This window comes from Geotrypetes seraphini, chromosome 7 (assembly GCF_902459505.1).
Source record: "Geotrypetes seraphini chromosome 7, aGeoSer1.1, whole genome shotgun sequence".
In the NCBI taxonomy this organism is placed as follows: Eukaryota; Metazoa; Chordata; class Amphibia; order Gymnophiona; family Dermophiidae; genus Geotrypetes; species Geotrypetes seraphini.
In genome coordinates, this window is record NC_047090.1 from 1,917,702 (window position 1) to 1,938,699 (window position 20,998).

The window sequence follows — 20,998 nt, forward strand, 5'->3', positions numbered from 1 at the left end:
TAGTACTGGCTGAGCTGGTAGGAATACAATCTGCAATCTACTGATTCTTCTATGAATTCACAGTATCAAGAGAACACATTTTTGTAAACACGTAAATTTTTAAAATCTCCTGCAAAGCAACATGGTCTTATTTCCTTATTCTTCTTCTAACAACTAGGTGGATTACAAAGGAACATCCTCTATAATAAAACCCTAAGCGCGCATGCACACTTAGGGTTTTGTGATCGCAGCGCCGTGCTGTGTCCCTCCGTGCCGAATTCCATTTTGGAACACGGAAGCAGGGAACACGCCGGCGAATCCCCCCTCCCACCCTCACTCACCAATCGCTGCCGCTCCTCTTCAAAGCAGCCTGTTGAGGTTCACCGGCCGGCTGTAGCGAACCTCGCAGGCTGCTCTCCACCTCGGTAGCACGTTCCCTCTGACATGCATCAGAGGGAACGTGCTACCGAGGTGGAGAGCAGCCTGCGAGGTTCACTACAGCCGGCCGGCGAACCTCAGCAGGCTGCTTTGTTGAAGAGGAGCAGAAGCGGTTCATGCAGGTGGGCAAAGACACCAGGAACCATAAGTGGAGGGAAGGTAAGAACGGGAGGGAGGGGGGAACAGATGGGGCTGCTTTGGGGGGAGAGGTGTGCTGGGGGCAGACAGCAATCATGGTGTGGGGGAAACAGAAGAGGGCCACAGAGCAGACAGGCATGGCACAACAGGGGGCCAGAGGGAGAGGGAATGGGGGCTGCTTTGGGGGGAGGGGTGTGCTGCGCAGCAGACAGCAATCATGGGGGGGGGAAGAAAGGGCCCACGGAGCAGGCAGGCATGGCACAACAGGGGGCCAGGGGGAGAGGGAAAGGGGGCTGCTTTAGGGGGAGGGGTATGCTGAGGGCAAACAGCAATCATGCTTTGCTCTGGGAGGGGGGAACAGAAAGGGGCCACGGAGAGACAGGCAGGCATGGTGCAACAGAGAAATACAAGCAGGCAGGGGGCCAGGGAGAGAGACAGACAGAAAGAATGACAGACAGCATCCAAGGAGAGAGAGACATTATTGCAAATTTTCTATACAACTAAAACTGTACAAACAGAACTAAGCAGGCTAGAGTCTAAAAATAAAGCAAAGAAAGGAACTCCAATTATTGAAAAGGAAAGATACTACTCGAAAGGGTCCAGAGAAGAGCGACTAAAATGGTTAAGGGGCTGGAAGAGTTGCTGTACAGTGGGAGATTAGAGAAACTGGGCTTCTTCTCCCTTGAAAAGAGGAGACTGAGAGGGGACATGATCGAAACATTCAAGATAATGAAGGAAATAGACTTAGTAGAGAAAGAGAGATTGTTCACCCTCTCCAAGGTAGAGAGAACGAGGGCACTCTCTAAAGCTAAAAGGGGATAGATTCCGTACAAACGTAAGAAAGTTCTTCTTCACCCAGAGAGTGGTAGAAAACTGGAATGTTCTTCCGGAGGCTGTTATAGGGGAAAACACCCTCCAGGGATTCAAGACAAAGTTAGACAAGTTCCTTCTGAACCAGAACGTACACAGATAAAGCTAGTCTCAGTTAGGGCACTGGTCTTTGACCTAGGAGCTACCGCGTGAGCGGATTGCTGGGCACGATGGACCACTGGTCTGACCTAGCAGCGGCAATTATTATGTTCTTATGATACAAACTGCACACATATAACACACAAAAGAATAGAAACAAGTAAAAAGAGAGGGACAACACACATCTCTTGGCCACAGCTCTTATGAGCCGCTGTGCTTCCTGCGTACTCTTCTCCCTGGATAGCAGGTTCTTGTTCGATGGATAGTCCCTTTATTGGTCTCAAACTATTATATTTTATTATTTCTATAATACTTTTATCCAAAGCAGGTGTAGCTTGGGAGATTTTTAAAAATCCCAATGTCCTAAAGATGAGAAGCAGAATAGACAACAGTAACCAATTAGAAGGGAAGAGATCTAGAAAATACAAACGTGACAGTTTGGAGAAGGAAAAGAGCAAAGATGGCAAGGAAGAAAGCATGAGGCCATGACATACACATTTGAATATAGTCCCTTCTCATACAATCCTTCACCCCCCACCAATGCCTGAGCATTTAGAGTTTCTTTCCCACACAAATTGTTATGCACAGATTTCTTTCTGATTAAAATACTGTGTTATTTTAAGTCTCCATGACAAGACATTCAGATTGCATGCCACATACCTTGATAGCTAATATTGTATATCCACTTTTTAAGATCTCTTTCCAAAAGTCAAACAATCTTTATTTTCAGATTTCTATACAGAAGTCAATCTATAATTATGTTAGAGCAGTGGTTCCCAACCGTGTCCTGGAGGACCACCAGGCCAATTAGGTTTTCAGGATAGCCCTAATGAATATGCATGGAGCAGATTTGCATGCTTGTCACTTCCATTATATGCAAATCTCTCTCATGCAAATTCACCTGATTGGTCTGGTGGTCCTCCAGGATAGGGTTGGGAACCACTGTGCTACACCATTTTCTTACCTTTTTAACAGGAGCTATGGGTGTCACAGACTTGGGGGTGAGCGGTTGTTGGCTTTTCAACTTCTGTGCTTGCTCCTGTTCTTTTGCTAACTTTTGTTTTTCTTCAAGTGTGAGCGATGCCTTTGAAAACAAGAAACAATGACCACAGTGTCAGAAGACACAGTCCTGTAACCTACATATAGTCCCCAGAGCAAGGCTTCCCAGAGTCCATCAGTGAAGCATATTGTGATTTAGTTTAATTTTGTAAGGGATTTTACAACACTGCACAAGCAGGTACAAATTATATAGGACTACTCTGAAAAATGATAAATAAAAAAAATATAAACTTCATAAACAAAGCAACTGTAACAAAATGCACATTTAAGTGTTTATATATTTTCCATATAAAACAAGTTCATCATATGGGGCACATATTTGTACTACACAGGAAATGACTGGCTAAATATTTAAAACTTCTTAGACAAGATGGATTTTACTGATGTCAAACAAATGGGATCCCAAATGGGATCGACACATGGGATCTATTCACAAGGCAAAGGTAGGGGAAGGACATTAAGGTGGGCAGACTAGATGGGCCGTGGGCCCTTATCTGCCGTCTATTTCTATGTTTCTATGTTTCTAAATGTTAATGTTGACTTATGTGATCGTTTTTTTCCGTCTCTTTATTCGTTCTCTGTAGCCTCTGCATTGTATATGTGTATATGACAGCAGCTCACTTTCCTGTGGTCAGAAGCCTGTTTTAAATCCTCTCTCGTAAAGTAAATTACATTCTAATGAACTGGATTCTTCTCCCTGCGATATAGTCTGTACCTTGGTATGACAGTGTTGCAGGTCTCAGAGATATCTTTTCATTTAGTGCAATATATTCTAACTCTTCCATCTTGTTTCTAAGGCATACAGACATTTCAAACAATGTTTTCCATATCTATCTACAATTTGCTCAGCAGTTGGCATGGATAATTTGTAATTTTTAAAATCAGCCTGCTCTGCGTTTAAGGAAACCTGGTGTACTGTGGTCTGTATTGCAATTTTGCTATTGGGAAACTCTGTCTTCCCTTTAATGATGATGATACCATCTTGTTCTGAACCATGCTCTTTTGAGCGACTGTCGGTCTTCCTCCAGTTTCTAGTTTAAAATCAGCTGCAAAGGTCAAAAATGTACATCGGGTATGGATGTTATTAAAAAATACCATCCTGGAAGCCCAGAGTAGATATATTCCATGTATTAAAAAAGGAGGAAGGAAGACCAAATAGCAGCTGGTGTGGTTAACGAGTGAGGTGAAGGAAGCTATTAGAGCTAAAAGAGAATCCTTCAGAAAATGGATGAAGGATCTGACTGAAAATAATTGTAAACAGCACAAGGAATGTCAAGGAGCTAATAAGGAAGGGAAAGAGAAAAGAAGATTGCGCTGGAAGCAAAAACACACAGTAAAAACCTTTTTTTAGGTATATTAAAAACAAGAAGCCGGGAAGAGAATCGGTTGGACCACTATGCAACCGAGGGATAAAAGGGGCTTTCAGGGAAGACAAGACCACAGAAGAGAGATTAAATGAATTCTTTACTTTGGTCTTCACTGAAGATAATGTAGGGGAGTTACAGACATCAGAAATGGTATTCAATTCTGATGAATCAGAGAAAATCAAACAAATCTCTAACATTGTAAGATGTAATGGGTCAATTTGACAAACTGAAGAGTAGCAAATCATCTGGAACAGATGGTATACATCCCAGAGTGCTGACAGAATTGAAAAATGAACTTGCTGAACTGTTGTTCGTAATTTGCAATCTTTCTTTAAAATCCAGCATAGTACTGGAAGACTGGAGGGTGGCCAATGTGATACCAATGTTTAAAAAGGGTTTCAGAGGTGATCTGGGAAATTTTAGTTTGACGTCGGTGCTGGGCAAAATGTCAGAGACTATAAATAAAGAACAAAATGACAGAACATATACATAAGCATGGATTAATGAAAAAAGCCAGCCAATAAAGGGAAATCTTACCTTACCAATCACTGTTGTATGTACTATTGATTTTATGTTATGTTTAATATGGAAATAGATCAATGTTTCAAAACACGTGGTTCGTGGCACTACACAGGTCTCCTAACCCCCTTCCTCCTCAAATTGTCAATGCCACTGGGGATCCCCTGCCTTCCTTTCTGCTCTCCAGCTGCATTGCTGAAGCTGATCCGGATAGCTTCCCTCTGATGTCAGAGCAGACATCGGATGGAACCTTCCGGGTCAGCCAGGGATCCCCATTACCTCAACAGTTCTTCCTGCCTTCAGCCGCACTTGTTTGTAGAGAAACGGGCAGCGGCTGCACATGGCTGACCTGGAAGCTTTCCCTCCAACATCAGAGTTGATGTCGGAGGGAATACTTGCGGGTCAGCCACATGCAGTGTGCAAGAGCCGCTGCCTGCGTCCCTGCAAACAAGTGCGGCTGAAGGCAGGAAGGAGCAGCCCAGCTGGACAGCCCTGGAATGAGCAAGTAAGGGACAGAGGGAATATCAACATGGGACAAAGGGAGAATGGAAGGGGGGAAGGGAAAGGAGCACATTTGGACATGGGAGGGGCACGAATTTGAGACAAAGGCTGAAAGGCAGGGAGGGGTGCATGAACTCGGGACACAGAAGGAAGGGGTAAGAACTTCGGACACAAGGGAGGGAGGAAGGGGGCACTAACTTGGGACGAGGGAGTGAGGGAATAGAAAGGGAGAGTTGTCAGGTATGGGTGTGTGTGAGTGAGAGGGAAAGATATGGTGCACACGGGGAAAGGAAGAAAGGAAAATTGGGCAGAGAGAGGAGTAAAGTAGAGATGCATGGGGAAGAGAAGGATGACAGGGACAGATTGACGGAGATGTAAGGGGGGGAGGAATGTCGAGCATAGTGACGGAGGATGTGGTATGGTGCTGGAGAGGGGTGGTAGAAGGAGAAATGTAGGGCATGGGGCTGGTGGGCAGTGGTGAAAAATGCTACATATGATCCAGGGGATGAGAGAGGGAGAAATGTTGGCTGTGGCAGTAGAGGGAGTGGGAGAGATGCACCCTGGATCTCTCTCTCTCTTTCTCCACTCCCTTTGCAGCAATGAGAGAAGAACAGTGAGAGAAGGAGACATGTTGCCAACAGGAGTGTAGGAGAGAGGAAGAAAAGTTAGGCTCATGGAGAAACAGAGGAAGATGTTGGTTGGGGAAGGTAATGATGGCCAGAGGAAAGGAAGCGTGTTAGAGGCAGAAAGAAAAAATATTGGATGCACAGTCAAAAGGAAGTGCAACCAGAGATTAATGAAATCACCAGATACAAAGGTAGGAAAAATGATTTTATTTTCAATTTAGTGATCGAAATGTGTCAGTTTTGAGAATTTATATTTCCTGTCTATATTTTGTAGTATATTTGTCTATTTTTCTATAGTTGTCATCTGCCTTGACCTCTTTGAAAAAAAGAAATATAAATGATAATTAACATTTTCCCTGCAGATGTGTTTTTTAATTTTGTAGTTACCATTATTACATTACATTGGTGTCTTCTATCCCGCCAATACCTTTCAGTTCTAGGTGGTTTACAACAAGAGTTGGCCTGGGCATTTCCAGGGAGAATACATGGTTAATAGATGTTGTATGCGTCAGGATCTGTGGAGGGTCGATCAGGTTTAGTCAGATCATTTGTTAATAAGATTATATTGTGTGTATATGAAAAATGAATGGAAGAAATTGCATTACAATTTACTATTATTATGGGGGTGGGGTCAGAAGTAGAGCTTGGGTGGGGGGTACTCGGTTGATATTTGTTAGACTTAGGGTGTACTTGGCTTGAAGAAGTTGAGAAACACTGGTCTAGATATAGACAGTATATAAATTTTAAAAATAAATAAATACTGCATTTCTTTTGAAGGGTGAATGAACATGTGGCTAAAGGTGAGCCAGTTGATATTGTGTATTTGGATTTTCTAAAGGTGTTTGACAAAGTACCTCATGAAGGACTTCTGAGGAAATTACCTCCTAGCCCATGTCCTATAATGGATTAAGAACTGGTTGGAAAAAAAAAACAGAATAGGTTTAAATGGTCAATATTCTCAATGGAGAAGGGTAAATAGTAGGGTTCCCCAAAGGGCCGAGTCGGGGAGGTAGCAGGCACAAGCAGGCACCAGGAGAGAGCTTGGAGGAGGCTTAGGAGAGAGCGAGGACACGAGGGAGGAACAGCAGGCGAAGGCAGGCAGAGTGGGGTAGCGGCGAGAGAAAGCTCCGCCCACCCCCCACGAGTCACCAGTAGCGTCGGAGCGCCCGGACTCCCCCTTAAAAGGAGGAGAACCGCGGCGCCAGGGCACTTGCTTCGGGCCGAGTCGGGGAGGTAGCAGGCACAAGCAGGCACCAGGAGAGAGCTTGGAGGAGGCTTAGGAGAGAGCGAGGACACGAGGGAGGAACAGCAGGCGAAGGCAGGCAGAGTGGGGTAGCGGCGAGAGAAAGCTCCGCCCACCCCCCACGAGTCACCAGTAGCGTCGGAGCGCCTGGACTCCCCCTTAAAAGGGGGGGAGCCAACGGCGCGCAGCCGTTCGGCGCGCAGCGAAGGCGAGCAGCAAAGGCGCTCGCCTTAGCGAGAGCGCCTTTGCGAAGGAGCCTTGTGAAGGAGCCAGGCGCCCAGCAGCTACATCTAAACCACAAACTGTAGGTATTTTCTTCTCTTAACTCATTCTCTTTCTCTTCTTTTTCAGGTAGCTGCACGCCAGGCACCACTTTTACACCCCACACACACTGAGAGACTAAAGAAAGGAGAAGAAGAAATGGAGGCAGCAGGCACCCAGCGAAGCTTCCCAGTCTACTGCACAGAGTGTCATATGTATGACTACCTCCCCTCCGGGAGGCAGGCGTACATATGCAGTCGGTGTCAGGAACTGGAAAGCCTGAAGAATGAGGTCGGGAGACTGCAGGTCAAGGTCCAGGAGCTGGAGGGGCTCCGTACTTTAGAAGAACCGTGCTGGGCAACTGAGGACCCCACCAGAGACAGCCACTTTGGGGAGCAAGTTAGGGATCTCGAGAAATTCATCGAGGAGGCCTGCAGGATGGTGGGGGTACAGGATCACCAGCAAGTCGGACAGGACCCAACTGATGAAAGACAGAATCCACCAGATGGAGGACGGAATCCACCAGACGCCGGGGGAGAAGGACTTTGTGGAATATCCGAGCAGAGAGAGGAGGCCAAGACCCACCAGAACTCTGAGGGAGAAGTAGAGGACCACACCAAAGATACAGACTTAAGACCAAAAAGGAAACTGAAGAAGGGGAAATCTGCAGTCATAGTGGGTGACTCAATCCTGAGAGAAGTTGACAGTCACGTAGCAGGAGGGAGAGAGGACCGGCTAGTGACATGTCTCCCAGGGGCAAGAACGAAGGACATCACCGACAGAATCGAGAGGATCCTGGAAGGAGCGGAGACAGAGGAGACAGCGGTGATAATCCACGTTGGAACAAACGACGTCAGCAGAAGAAATTACAGCAGGACTACACTAACCGAGCAGTTCCAGACCCTGGGAAGGAAGTTGAAGCTGAGGACACGGAAGATAGCTTTCTCAGAGATCCTGCCAGTACCGAGAGCAGATGTAAGGAGGCAGACCGAGCTGCAAGCCATAAACGCATGGCTGAGGAGATGGTGCGAAGAGGAAGGCTTCCACTTTGTAAGGAACTGGTCAACTTTTTGGGGTAAGAACAAGCTCTACAGGAGGGACGGACTGCACCTGAGCACGACAGGAACAAGAATGCTGGCAAATAACGTCAAGAGCACAATAGACAAGGCTTTAAACTGAGGAGAGGGGGAAAGCTGACAGTCGATCTGGTGTCGACGCTTCGGGAAGGAATATCAAGGGAAGACACTGAAAGAGAAAAATGCAAAGTAGGCCTCCAAGGCAAGCGGGAAAATTGCAAAAAAGAACTCAAAGACGACCTACAGGAGTTCAAGGAACAAGTGAAATTAGAGAGCGAAAAGAAGGAAAAACAGCAGGAACTAAAAGGACATGCAGAAATGAGGAAGACAGCTGAGGACAAAGAAATCACACCATGGGAAGGGGACGAACAAAATGGGACTCAGGGGCTGGCACCCCAAGAAGGGGACGACAAGAGAATCAACCCACAAGGAAGAACAACAGGGAAAGTAAAAAACCAAAACTTAAATTGCTTGTACGCCAATGCAAGGAGTCTACGGACCAAAATGGGAGAGCTGGAAGTCATGGCCAACAAAGAGGACCTAGACATAATTGGAATCACAGAAACATGGTGGTCTGAGGACAACAAATGGGACGTAGTACTACCAGGTTATAAACTCTATAGGAAAGACAGGACATGTAAGAAGGGAGGAGGAATAGCGCTATACATAAAGGACTCCATTCACTCGACCATAATGGATACGGCAACAAGGGCAGAAGGTTTGGAATCGCTATGGGTTAAGTTACCAGGAAGAAAGGGAACCGACACAAAATTGGGACTTTATTATCGCCCACCTGGACAGCCAGAAACAAGTGACAATGACCTAGAAGCAGAATTGAGGCAGGAATGCAAAAGCGGAAGGGTGACGGTTATGGGAGACTTCAACCACCCTGGGATAGACTGGAGCATTGGACACTCCAGCAGCGCGAGGGAAACAAAGTTCCTGGAGGCTGTGAGGGATTGCTTCTTGGAGCAGCTGGTCCAGGAACCGACACGAGGAGATACCACTCTTGACCTAATCCTCAACGGTCTAGGGGGCCCCGCAAAGGAGGTGGTAGTAGTAGGGCCACTAGGAAACAGTGATCACAACATGATCCAGTACAAACTAGAAATGGGAACATCAAAAGTGAAGAGAACCACAGCGATGGCACTCAACTTCAGAAAAGGGAACTACGAAGCTATGAGGAAAATGGTGAGACATAAACTCAGAAACAGCTCACGGAAGATGGAGACCGTAGAGAAAGCCTGGTCCCTACTCAAGAACACGGTGCAAAAAGCACAAAACATGTACATCCCCAGGTTTAGGAAAGGGCGCAAACAGAACCAAACAAAAAACAAGGTGTGGATAACAAAGGAAGTGAAGAAGGCGATAAGCGACAAGAGATCATCATTCAGAAAATGGAAAAAGGACCAAACTGAGGAAAACCGGAAGGAACACAAAAAACACCAGAAAGAGTGCCACCGAGTGGTCAGGGAAGCAAAAAGAGAATACGAAGAGAAGCTGGCTGGGGAGGCAAGAAACTTCAAACCGTTCTTTAGGTACGTGAAGGGGAGGCAACCGGCAAGGGAGGAAGTGGGACCATTGGATGATGGAACCAGAAAGGGAGTGGTAAGAGAGGAAAAAGAGGTAGCAGACAGGTTAAACAAGTTTTTTTCGTCGGTCTTCACGAGCGAGGACACATCCAATGTACCAGAACCTGAGGAGATTATAAGTGGGGATCTAGATGAAAAGCTGGAGCAAATAGAAGTAAGCCATGAGGACGTCCTACGACAGATAGATAGATTAAAAAGCGACAAATCACCGGGCCCGGATGGAATCCACCCAAGGGTACTAAAAGAACTGAGAAAGGAAATAGCGGAAACACTCCAGCAAATATGTAATCTATCATTGAAAACTGGGGAGATCCCGGAGGACTGGAAAATAGCAAATGTCACGCCCATCTTTAAGAAAGGATCAAGAGGAGACCCGGGAAACTACAGGCCGGTGAGCTTGACTTCGGTTCCGGGTAAGATGATGGAAGCACTTATTAAGGACAGCATCTGCGAGCACATGGAAAAAAATGGGCAGCTGAGGGAGAGCCAACATGGCTTCTGCAAGGGAAGGTCTTGCCTCACAAACTTACTACATTTCTTTGAGGGAATAAACAGCCAGATAGACAAAGGGGAACCCATAGACATAATTTACCTCGACTTCCAAAAAGCTTTCGACAAGGTACCCCACGAACGGCTGCTTAGGAAGCTGAGGAACCACGGAGTGGAGGGGGATGTATACCGATGGATTAAACACTGGTTGGCGGGCAGAAAACAGAGGGTTGGAGTGAAGGGCCAATACTCAGACTGGCAACGGGTCACGAGCGGAGTTCCGCAGGGGTCGGTGTTGGGACCGCTCCTGTTCAATATATTTATAGACGATCTGGAGACAGGGACGAAATGTGAGGTTATCAAATTTGCAGATGACACCAAACTCTGCAGCAGGGTTAGAACCACGGAAGACTGTGAAAACCTGCAAAGGGACCTAACGAAGCTGGAAGAGTGGGCCAAAAAGTGGCAGATGCGTTTTAATATAGAGAAATGCAAGGTCATGCATGTTGGGAAAAAGAACCCGATGTTCAGCTATACAATGGGGGGAACATTGCTAGATGTGAGTACCCTTGAAAGAGACCTGGGTGTGCTGGTGGATACAACAATGAAAGCATCAGCACAATGCGCGACAGCCTCCAAGAAAGCAAACAAAATGCTGGGTATCATCAAGAAGGGTATCACGACCAGGACAAAGGAAGTCATCATGCCACTGTACCGTGCAATGGTGCGCCCGCATTTGGAGTACTGTGTCCAGTATTGGTCGCCGTACCTCAAGAAGGACATAACATTGCTTGAGGGGGTCCAGAGAAGAGCGACGAAAATGGTAAGAGGTATGGAAAACCTTTCATATGCCGACAGGCTAGAACAGCTGGGGCTGTTCTCCCTGGAAAAGAGGAGACTTAGAGGAGACATGATACAAACTTTCAAGATCCTGAAAGGCATAGATAAGGTAGACAGGGACAGATTCTTCAGACTGTGGGGAACAACAAGTACAAGGGGGCACTCGGAGAAACTGAAAGGGGATAGGTTTAGAACCAATGCCAGGAAGTTCTTCTTCACCCAGAGAGTGGTGGACACATGGAACGCACTCCCGGAGGTAGTGGTGGGGCAGAAGACACTACAGGGATTCAAAGAAGGTTTGGATAAATTCTTGAAGGAAAAGGGGATTGAGGGATACAGATAAAAGTAAGGATAGGTTTTTTTAGGGCAGGGAACACTTGACAGGTCATGGACCTGATGGGCCGCCGCGGGTGCGGACCGCTGGGTGCGATGGACCTCTGGTCTGATCCCGGTGGAGGCAACTTCTTATGTTCTTATGTTCTTATGTCTATGCTGGGAACACTGCTTTTTAACATATTTAACAAAGCTCTAGAAATGGGAATAATTAGTGAGATAATTAAATTTGCTGATGACACAAAGTTCTTCAAATCGCAAGAGGATTGTGACAAATTACAAGAGGACCTTGTAAGACTGGGAGACCGAGCATCAAAACGGCATATGACGTTTAATGTGAGCAAGTGCAAAGTGATGCATGTGGGAAAGAGGAACCTGAATTATAGTTACGCGATGCAGAGTTCCATGTTAGGAGTCACTGCCCAGGAAAAGGATCTAGGTGTCATCGTTGAAGAAACATTAAAGCCCGCAGCTAAAAAAAAGCAAACAGAATGTTAGGAATTAACATGAAAAGAATGGAAAACAAAGATGAAAATGTTATAATGCCCTTGTATCGCTCTATGTTACTTCGAATACCATGTGCAGTTCTGGTCATTGTATCTCAAAAAAGATTTAATGGAACTAGAAAAGGTACAGAGAAGGGTGACAAAAATGATGGGACAACTTCCCTATGAGGAAAGGCTAAAGCGGCTAGGGCTCTTCAGGGGTGATAGGATAGAGGTCTATAAAATATTGAATGGAGTGGAAAGAGTAGATGTGAACCACTTGTTTAACTCTTTCCAAAAATACTAGGTCTAGGGGACATACGATGAAGCTACTAAGTTGTAGATTTAAAACAAACTGGGGAAAATACTTCTTCACCCAACTCATCTGGAATTTGTTGCTGGAGAATGTGGCAAAATCAGTTAGCTTAGCAGGGGTTGTTTTTTTTTTTTTTTCCTTCTCTCTCTTCTTTCGGCTAGCAAGCTTTCATCATTTTATCGCTCCCCTTCCCTTTGTTCAATCCTCCCTCCCACCCTCTCCTTCTCACCTATACAATGTAACTTTTTCCCTTTCCTCTCTTACTGCCCTCACACTCCAGTACGTCAAGTCTTTGTCATTTATGTTTAACTTAGACATCTTTTTGCACAAACCACTATATTTAATTCTTTTTTTTTAATTTTATTGTTAACCGGCCAGACAATTATTTGATGGTCGGGATATTAAAAATCAATAAACTTGGAAACTTTAAAAAAATGCCTGTGTCTCTCGCTCTCTCTCTCTCTCTCTCTTTCACACAAAACACAAATGCCAAATCCCTAATAGCTGACCAAAAATGATAAACAAATTAAATCAAAATCCCGGGGGTCACGTGATAGTTGGTACCTGAGCGGACGCCTGGGCACAGAGCTCCCTCCGCTCCAACTCTCTAACTAAACCCTCTTTTTTGTTGCTTGCAACTTGTACTTAGCTCCTTAACTGCTGTCGGGACTTGCTCTCGCCGTGGTGGTTTCTTCTGGCTATAAATCGCAGCCCGCTTCAGTGTTAGCGGCGAGGGGGATGCTGCCGAAGCTTCCCAGGGTGATTAAGGGTAGCGTGGCTCACTCCTGTAAAATGGCGGAGACGCAAAGGGCGGCGACCCTGGATCGCTCGGCAGACGACCTAATGCAGGTCTCTATGTGGCACTTATCGCAGCTCTTGGACGATAAGCTGGCGAAGCTGCACACTTCAATGGAGGAGTTAAAGGATGTCCTGGCCGGACATGCCACGCAAATCCAACAGGTGGAGGAGCGTGTCTCAGCCCAAGAGGACCACATGGCAACGTCATACGCCCGCATCGCAACCCTGGAGTTCAGCATGTGTCAATTGCTGGAAAAGGTCGATAATCAGGAAAACAGGGCCCGGTGGAAAAATCTTAGTATCATAGGGGTTCCAGAGGGAGTCTCTGATTCCGCACTGCCTGGCCTGGTGGAAAGCTGGCTGCCAAAGGCTTTGGGCCTCTCGGACCATTTGGGGCCTGTGGTGGTGGAGCATGCCCATCGTGTTGGACAGCGGCGAGAAGGGAACAGTAATGGCTGGCACGATTTCACAGCTATGCAATGAAGGTTCGCCTCCTCTACCTTTTCAAAAAAATCTAGGGTGCTGGAGTATGAAGGTACCAAGATTTTGCTATTTCAGGACTTTTCTGCTAAAGTGGTGAAGCAGCGCCGATCCTTCATTCCTTATTGCTCTCAGCGGTCGCTTGTGGTATTTGCTTTGCCTTCCTCTACCTGGCAAAGGTGCGCTTGACCTGTGAAAACAAGACCATCACCTTGGCAAAAGCAGAAGATTTGCAGCATTTCCTTGAGCAGCTACCAGCGCCATAAGAGGATCAGGATGAGCCTGGCTGAGTACACTTGACTGGCTGAAGCAAACTGTTCTGTTTTGAATTGGCTGTTTCCCATTCGTCTGGAGGAGCTGGTTTGGGCTGTGTTCACTGTCTTTCTGTATCGAGATTCCCTCTCTCGTGGACGCTGTTGGTGCGCTTGAGGGGGCTCTGGCTGGATGAGCTCTGCTCCTACTCTGCGGTTACCCTGTGTGGAGCTGAGTTTCCTTCTAGATGGGGTTTTGACTGGAAGAAACTGTTTGCTGGTCTTCAGTTTTCTTGCCCTCACTTTCTTGCCTAGGGCTGAGACTCTGTGGTTTCGCTCCAAGGCCCTTTTGAGTGGTGGCCCTGTTGGCCTTGTGGAGGGCAGCGTCAATGTACACTGGGCTCTGGACATTTCTGCGGTGTTGTTTCTAGTTTTTGTGTATTTTGCACCCTTTGTGTATTTTGCACCACTTGTTTTTTGTGGGGGTACAGGTTGTGGACTGGTTCATGGTATTTGCCTAGAGGGAGGGTTGTAGGGGGGAGATGGAAGGAAGTGTCTGTGTGTGCGTGGTCTCACTACTCTGTGGCAATTGGGTATTAAAGGGATAGGGGTGTTTGTGTGCATGTGGTTTGGCTGGGGGATGGGGGGAAGAGAGGGGGGTGCTAGTGGGGGATGGGGGATTTGTGTCTGGGGACCAGGGGGGGGCTCGGGTGGGGGGGGCGCATTGGAACGGAGATGGGGGGGGGCTGTGTCCTGGGACTCCGATAGGTCCTGCTCCGATGTATAAGTGGGTGATGTGTTGGCTCAGCTGTGAGGCCTATGCAGCTACCCCGACTGATTTTCTATTGTTTGAGACCATTTCTCTAGTCTGATTTCGCTATAGGTGATATTAAGGTAGCTAATCTAATCTAATCCTTAGGTTTGTATACCGCATCATCTCCACGTTCGTAGAACTCGACGCGGTTTACAGTAGGAGAAATAGGAAGGAACTACAACAGAGGGTTAGAGGTAGAAGTGTGAAGAAAATTTAGAGGACTTGGGAAGCCAAGATATAAGAGTTTCCTTGATTCCTAAGTTGGAGAGAGACTTACATTTTTTGAGAAAAGCCAGGTTTTCAGATGTTTGCGGAAAACTTGGAGAGAGCTCAAGTTCCGAAGAGGGGAGGTAAGATTGTTCCAAAGCTCAGTGATTTTGAAGTAGAGGGAGGTCCCTAGCTTTCCTGTGTGGGAAATGCCTTTTAGCGAGGGGAAGGATAGTTTTAATTTGTGGGAGGATCTGGTGGTATTAGGGTTTGAGGAATTCCAAGAAAGAGGGATAAAGGGAGGGAGGATACCATATAGGATTTTGAAAGCTAAACAGGCGCATTTATAGTGGACCCTGGCGATTATCGGAAGCCAGTGGAGCTTGGCCAGGAGCGGGGAGACATGGTCAAATTTACTTTTAGCGAAGATGAGCTTGGCCGCGGCATTCTGAATCCATTGGAGTCTGTGGAGGTTTTTCTTAGTTAGGCTTAAGTAGATAGAGTTGCAATAGTCCAATCTAGAGAGGATGATGGATTGGACAAGGAGGGTAAAATGTTTTTGATGGAAGCAGGATCTAACTTTCCACAGCATGCTTTAATGTAGATGGGCTGCACTCTCCAGTTAAGCGTAGCAAGGTGCTCCAATATTGTAAGAAATTGCAGATTGATGTTCTGCTTATGCAGGAGACTCATCTCACCACTTCCGAGCACGCTAAATTGCAGAGAGACTGGGTGGGAGAGCTGGCGTTTGCCTCGTACAACAATAGGCAACGGGGTATTGCTATTTTTTTTCATAAGAAATATACATGCATGCAACATAAATTAGTTCAGGATGCTGAACTAATTTATGTGAGCAGGGGATTTCTTGGGGAAAAAATATGCCCCAATGTATGCTCTCATAGATTTTTTTTCTGTATTAGTGGCTGCTCTTACTCCTTTTTCAGAGTACCAGCTTGTCCTGGGGTGGGGACTTTAATTTCACTGCTGACCCTCTTATTGACTGTAACCCTTCCAAGCCTTGCGTCACAGGGGGAGAACACAAAGGGGTCAATTTTGTTGCAAGTTGGGCCTTGTGGACCTGTGGCGTACACTCCATCCTGCCAAATCTGATTTTACTTACTACTCTCAATGTTCATAAAGTGCATAGTCCTTAGGACTACTTGTTGGTAGCCCCTTCCTTTTTACCTGGAGTTAAAAAGGTGGTGATTGAAGATGGCGTCCTGTCTGATCACCACCTGGTTTGGATGGAGCTGCTTAACCCCCGGGTGTCTCAAAGACTGCAATCTGGTTGGCGCATGAATCCCACTTTGTATGAGGATGAGGAGTTCCGCCTCTTTTTTGGAACAGCAATGGGATCATTATGTGGCAGATAACTCCTCCTCTGATGTTTCCGGAGTTACCTTCTGGGAAGCCAGTAAAGCAGTTATGAGAGGACACATTACAGAGTATACCACTCGCAGGCGGAGGGCTCAGGATCAGGCACTCCTGAACTTAGCTCGCCGCTTGGGAGTCGGTCGTGGGGACCTGCATAAAACTGGCAAAGTTGGGTCTGCAGTTGTTCGGAGTCATTATTTGGATCTCTGGAGGCAAATTAATGATCTGTTGGGTCAACAAGCCCTCCGGGATATTCAGATGTATAAGTATCAATTACATCGATGGGACAAATAAAGCGGGGAAGCTGCTAGCCTCCCTTGTCAACCAGAGAGCCTGCAAGTGCTTTATTTCTAAAATTTGGGTGCCTGATGGGACTGCGTGTACGGGGCTACCGGATATTCAACGAAGCTTTGTAGATTTCTACCGGTCCTTATATGATAGGGGGGCCCGTGACATTGAGCAGAGGGCTGGCTTCTTTCAGGACCTGCACCTCCTTAGTCTGACACAGGGGCAGCACGACATGTTGAATGCTCCTGTCTAGGGGGTGGAAAATCCAGCGGGCAATTAGGGTGTTGAAACTTGCTAAAGCGCCTGGGCCTGATGGGCTTGGCTCTGAATACTACAAGCTGCTGGGACTCGGGTACTGGGCCCTTTTATGAGACTTGTGTACAGCTCTGTGTGAGGAAGGGTTGACCCCCCCCCCCAATAGGCTTACTCATGCGCATATCATTGTTCTTCCAAAACCTGGCAGAGCAGAAGACCAACTGGGCTCCTATCGGCCCATTTCCCTGCTCCATCAAGATAGCAAGTTGTTTGCAGCAATTATGGCAGCTCAGTTGCGCAAGGTATTGCCTTTCCTGGTTCACTCGGACCAGGCCGGCTTTGTGCCTGGCCGCTATTCCTCGGTTAATGTCTTGCAGGCACTCTCAGTGCTTCAGAATCCCGGGTTATTGGGGAGACACCCTGGCCAGGAGAATGCCCTTATTGTTAGTTTAGACACGGAAAAAGCATTCGATAAGGTTCTGTGGAACTACTTTTTTGGGGTTCTGCCTCATTTGGGCATTATGAAGGGTTTCCTGGCTGGGATCCGCTCCTTATACGACCAACCCACTGCACAGATTATGGTGAATGGCAAGTTGACTGATTTGTTTACCCTAGCTTGTGGTACACGGCAGGACTGCCCCCTTTCCCCCATGTTATTTGTTTTGGCCTTGGAACTCCTGGCTGCTAAAATCTGCCAGCAGCAATCTCTGTAGGGTATCCAGCTGGGGTCTCAAGAGTTTAAAATTAACTTATTCGCAGTTGATATACTCATTTTTTAGAGATTCTGCCCAGGGGGTTCCCCAATTAGTGGAGCTAATTCACAGTTATGGCACATTTTCTGGTTTATGGATTAACTTTGACAAGTCTGAGGCACTGGCGGTGAGCCCATCATGCACCTTAGGTGGGGATTCTACCTTTCCCCTGCAGTGGTCTCAGGGTACGCTTAAGTATTTGGGGGTTTATTTGCACGCTGACCCCCAAGGTCGTTTACCGGAAGAATGTGCTAGATAAACTGGACGCCGTTCGAGCCTTGTGTAGGAGATGGATGGATTTCCCGATCTCTTTTCTGGGACACGTTACCCTTGTCAAAATGGTACTTTTACCTAAGTTGCTGTACCCCCTTCAAATGATACCTGTGTGGGTCAAGCAATCTGATATCCAAGTTTATAGGGGCATTGTTTCCTCTTTTATCTGGTGCTCCCGGCGTGCGTGTATTAGATACCAAAAGTTAGTTAGAGGACGAGCTAGTGGAAGAGTTAACCTCCCTAATCTATGCATGTATAATGTGGCTGCTTTAATGAGGTGGGTGCATGAGATATACTCTGGAGCATCTAAGTTTGCACCGGCGGGGTTTTGGTCCCTACTGGCTACTCTGGTTTCTGCTTTTAATGCTTTGTGCACGGGGGCTGGCTCATGCGCTCCTATGCTGCAGCTATTGCGGGCTGCATGGTGTTGGTGGCGGTCTTTCTAGGGGGGGCGCGGTGGGCACATCCCCTTTTTTGGAATTCATAGCTAATCCAGGATTCCCTGCCGGTTCAGCGGCTGTTTTTTTCTTGAGAGCTCATCGGTCTGGATGCCGGTTTGTCAGGCAGGTCACAGAGTTGGGTTTGGGATCGATGCCCTCTTATCAGTCCTGTCGGGAGCATTGGAGTTGGCTGGAGGGGTCGGTGCTCGCTTATCTTCAGCTTAGAAGCTATTGTTCCTCATTGCATTCGCCTGGTTGACCGCTGCCTACTTTCTCCCCTCTGGACCAGGTCTTTCTTTCTATCTCGTCTGCCTTCAATACACTTTTGGGCTGGTACAAGATTGGAAAGCCCTGGAAGCCTACGCAGGGTTTTTGGTATCACTAGCGGAGGACTAGGGAGCTGAATTGGGCGAGATGGTTACAGCAGATGAGCTGACCTTGAGTTTTGTGGACGCTGCGGGGGCCTCTCCTAATGTGGGCTCACACGAGATGCATTTTAAGATTTTACATAAAGCCTATATCACAAGAACTAAGGGGTATAGAATTGTTTGTGGACTGATGCTTTTTGCCCAAGTTGCCCGGCTTTGCGGGGTACAATGGTACATCGCTTTTTGAAATGTTCCCATCTAGGGAATTTGTGGGTGCAGGCGATTCAGATGATGGAGGGTATTCTGGGCCGGTCCTGGGTGTCATGAGCCCCTTGACTGAGGCTGGTATTGAGGAGGCCTGTCGGTGTTTTGTGTTAGTGACCCTAGGGATTACAAAAAAGCTTATACTGCAATATTGGGTGGGGGAAGCGTGCCCAACAGTTTAACAATGGCGAGTTCAAATGTCTCAAATGGTGCTCTGGGAGTGCTTGCGCAAGCAAAGTGTGACCATTTGGAGATCAGCAGCCTATCTGGAATGTTGGAGTTCCTTTTAGACTAGGAGGAGTCCTGGGACACAGAGGGAGGGGGTCTGGGTGTGTGTGTGTGCGCACTATAAAACTTGGAACTTGCATGGGAGTGGTTCCCACTTTTGTCATGCTCTGCTTCTTGGGCTAATGTTCTCTTATTGTATAGCTGTACTGCCTTATGACCTCCTTTTGTGGATGGTCTATGTATTGTTCTTTTGTGCAATGTTTCTTCAATAAAAATATTTAAAAAAAAAAAAAAAAATTTTAATCAAAATCCCAAGAAATCACATCTTGCATGAAGTACAACACTTATATAGATATATAAATAAAGGAGTTGGAGTGGAGATACCATAAATAAAGGAGTCGAAGGTTTTATGTACCAACTCCACAGCCCTTGTAGTGACTCGATGAAGAGAGAAGACTGTCTGGCAGACATAAATGAGTGTGTCAAGTTTCTGTTGAGGGAGGCAGGCTCGAGCCTGAGTCATGTGTAGTAGGGCCCCATTGAATTCTAGAGTCTGAATGAGTTGAAAATGGGATTTCTTGTAGCTGACTGCAAATCTAAGAAGCTCCAGGAGATGAACTGTTGCATTCATGGCCTGATAAGATTGGGTGTAGGGGCCTTGATTAACTAGTTGTCCAGGTAGGGGAACATGTGAAAACTGTATGAGCAAAGGAGTGCACCTACTACTATTAAGCACTTCGTGAATAATCCAAGTGCTGCAGCTAGACCAAATGGAAGTACCTTGTATTGGTGGTGGTGTGCTCCCACTCAAAAGTGGAGATATTTCATGGCGCAGGGTGGATAGAAATATGAGTGCAAGCCTCCTTGAGGTCTAGAGAGAAGAGCCAGTTGCTTTTCTCTAAAAGAGATAAGAGGGTTCCCAGGGACACCATGTAAAACCTCTCCTTCACTAAGCCAACATTCAGGACCGCCTCTCCAACATACCCTGTATAGGAGATGATTTGTTCGGGGATCATTAGAAGAGGCCACACAAAAAATTAAAAGCCATACTGATTGCATGACCACCTTGTCTTCTTCTCAGGTGCCCAGTAGATATTCTAACACCTCTAAGCACTCCAACTACCATACCAACCAGAGATACTGCCAATCTTCTACATCCATTCGCCCATCTAATCAGAAGCGACTCAAACAAAGATGACAAAAAACTTGACAAGCCTCAGTCAAATCAACAGCAGTCCTTTTGACTCCATTCTAGAGAGCATGATCAGCATTTCTCAATCTTTCCCTCCAATTCTACCCATCAGAGGTCATCTCACCCATTACCATCAATAATGGTCCATTATAACATTGGATCATTGGGTTCTTCAGGTGTGAATCAAGGCCATGCCCTTCATTTACAGAAAACACCTGCGAACCATCCTCCAAAAGAGTCTCTTTTCAACTCCCAGCAGAAAACCCTCCTCCAGCTCAATACCATAGAACAAGTTCCTCTTCATATTTATTGTGGATATCCTGAAAACCTGACCTGCCTGTGGCTCTCGAGGACCGGAATTGCCTACCCCTGGTCTAGCGACCATGAGGACTAGATTTAAGAACTGATGTAGAGCAAAAGATACCACTAATCCTGTCAAAGCTCCCAGTTGTTATATTACCATAAATTAAATCTAGAGTTGAAGGAGAGAGTTTATTATCCTTTTTTTCTCCAAGTGCCTTTAATGCAGCTCTCCAGAGGTAACATTCTGGTGCTTGCTGTTTCCTGCAACAACTACACTTAGAATACATATGGCGGACCTTCTAAATTTTTTTTTTTTTTTTTTTTTAAGTTCAATGTTTTTTTATTAGTTTTAATAATAAACAATATTACAGATATTTGCCAGAGTCTATGTAATATAATGAGCCATTCTTAAAGCATAATAAAAATAAAATTAAAGAACAAGAAGAAACATGAGATGACAATCAAATACTAGAATTCTGG

The 20,998-nt window shown here is 46.3% G+C and overlaps 1 protein-coding gene across 4 annotated transcripts in view; it reads right to left on the reverse strand.

Annotated features, from left to right (window-relative positions):
- SCYL2 (SCY1 like pseudokinase 2) overlaps positions 1-20,998 on the reverse strand; it is a 93,768-nt gene that overhangs the window by 6,780 nt on the left and 65,990 nt on the right. For all 4 annotated transcript variants that reach the window (XM_033952644.1, XM_033952641.1, XM_033952642.1 and 1 more), the window contains one exon: positions 2,489-2,608. In XM_033952644.1, coding sequence (XP_033808535.1) covers positions 2,489-2,608 — 120 coding nt within the window. The remainder of the gene's footprint in view (positions 1-2,488; positions 2,609-20,998) is intronic.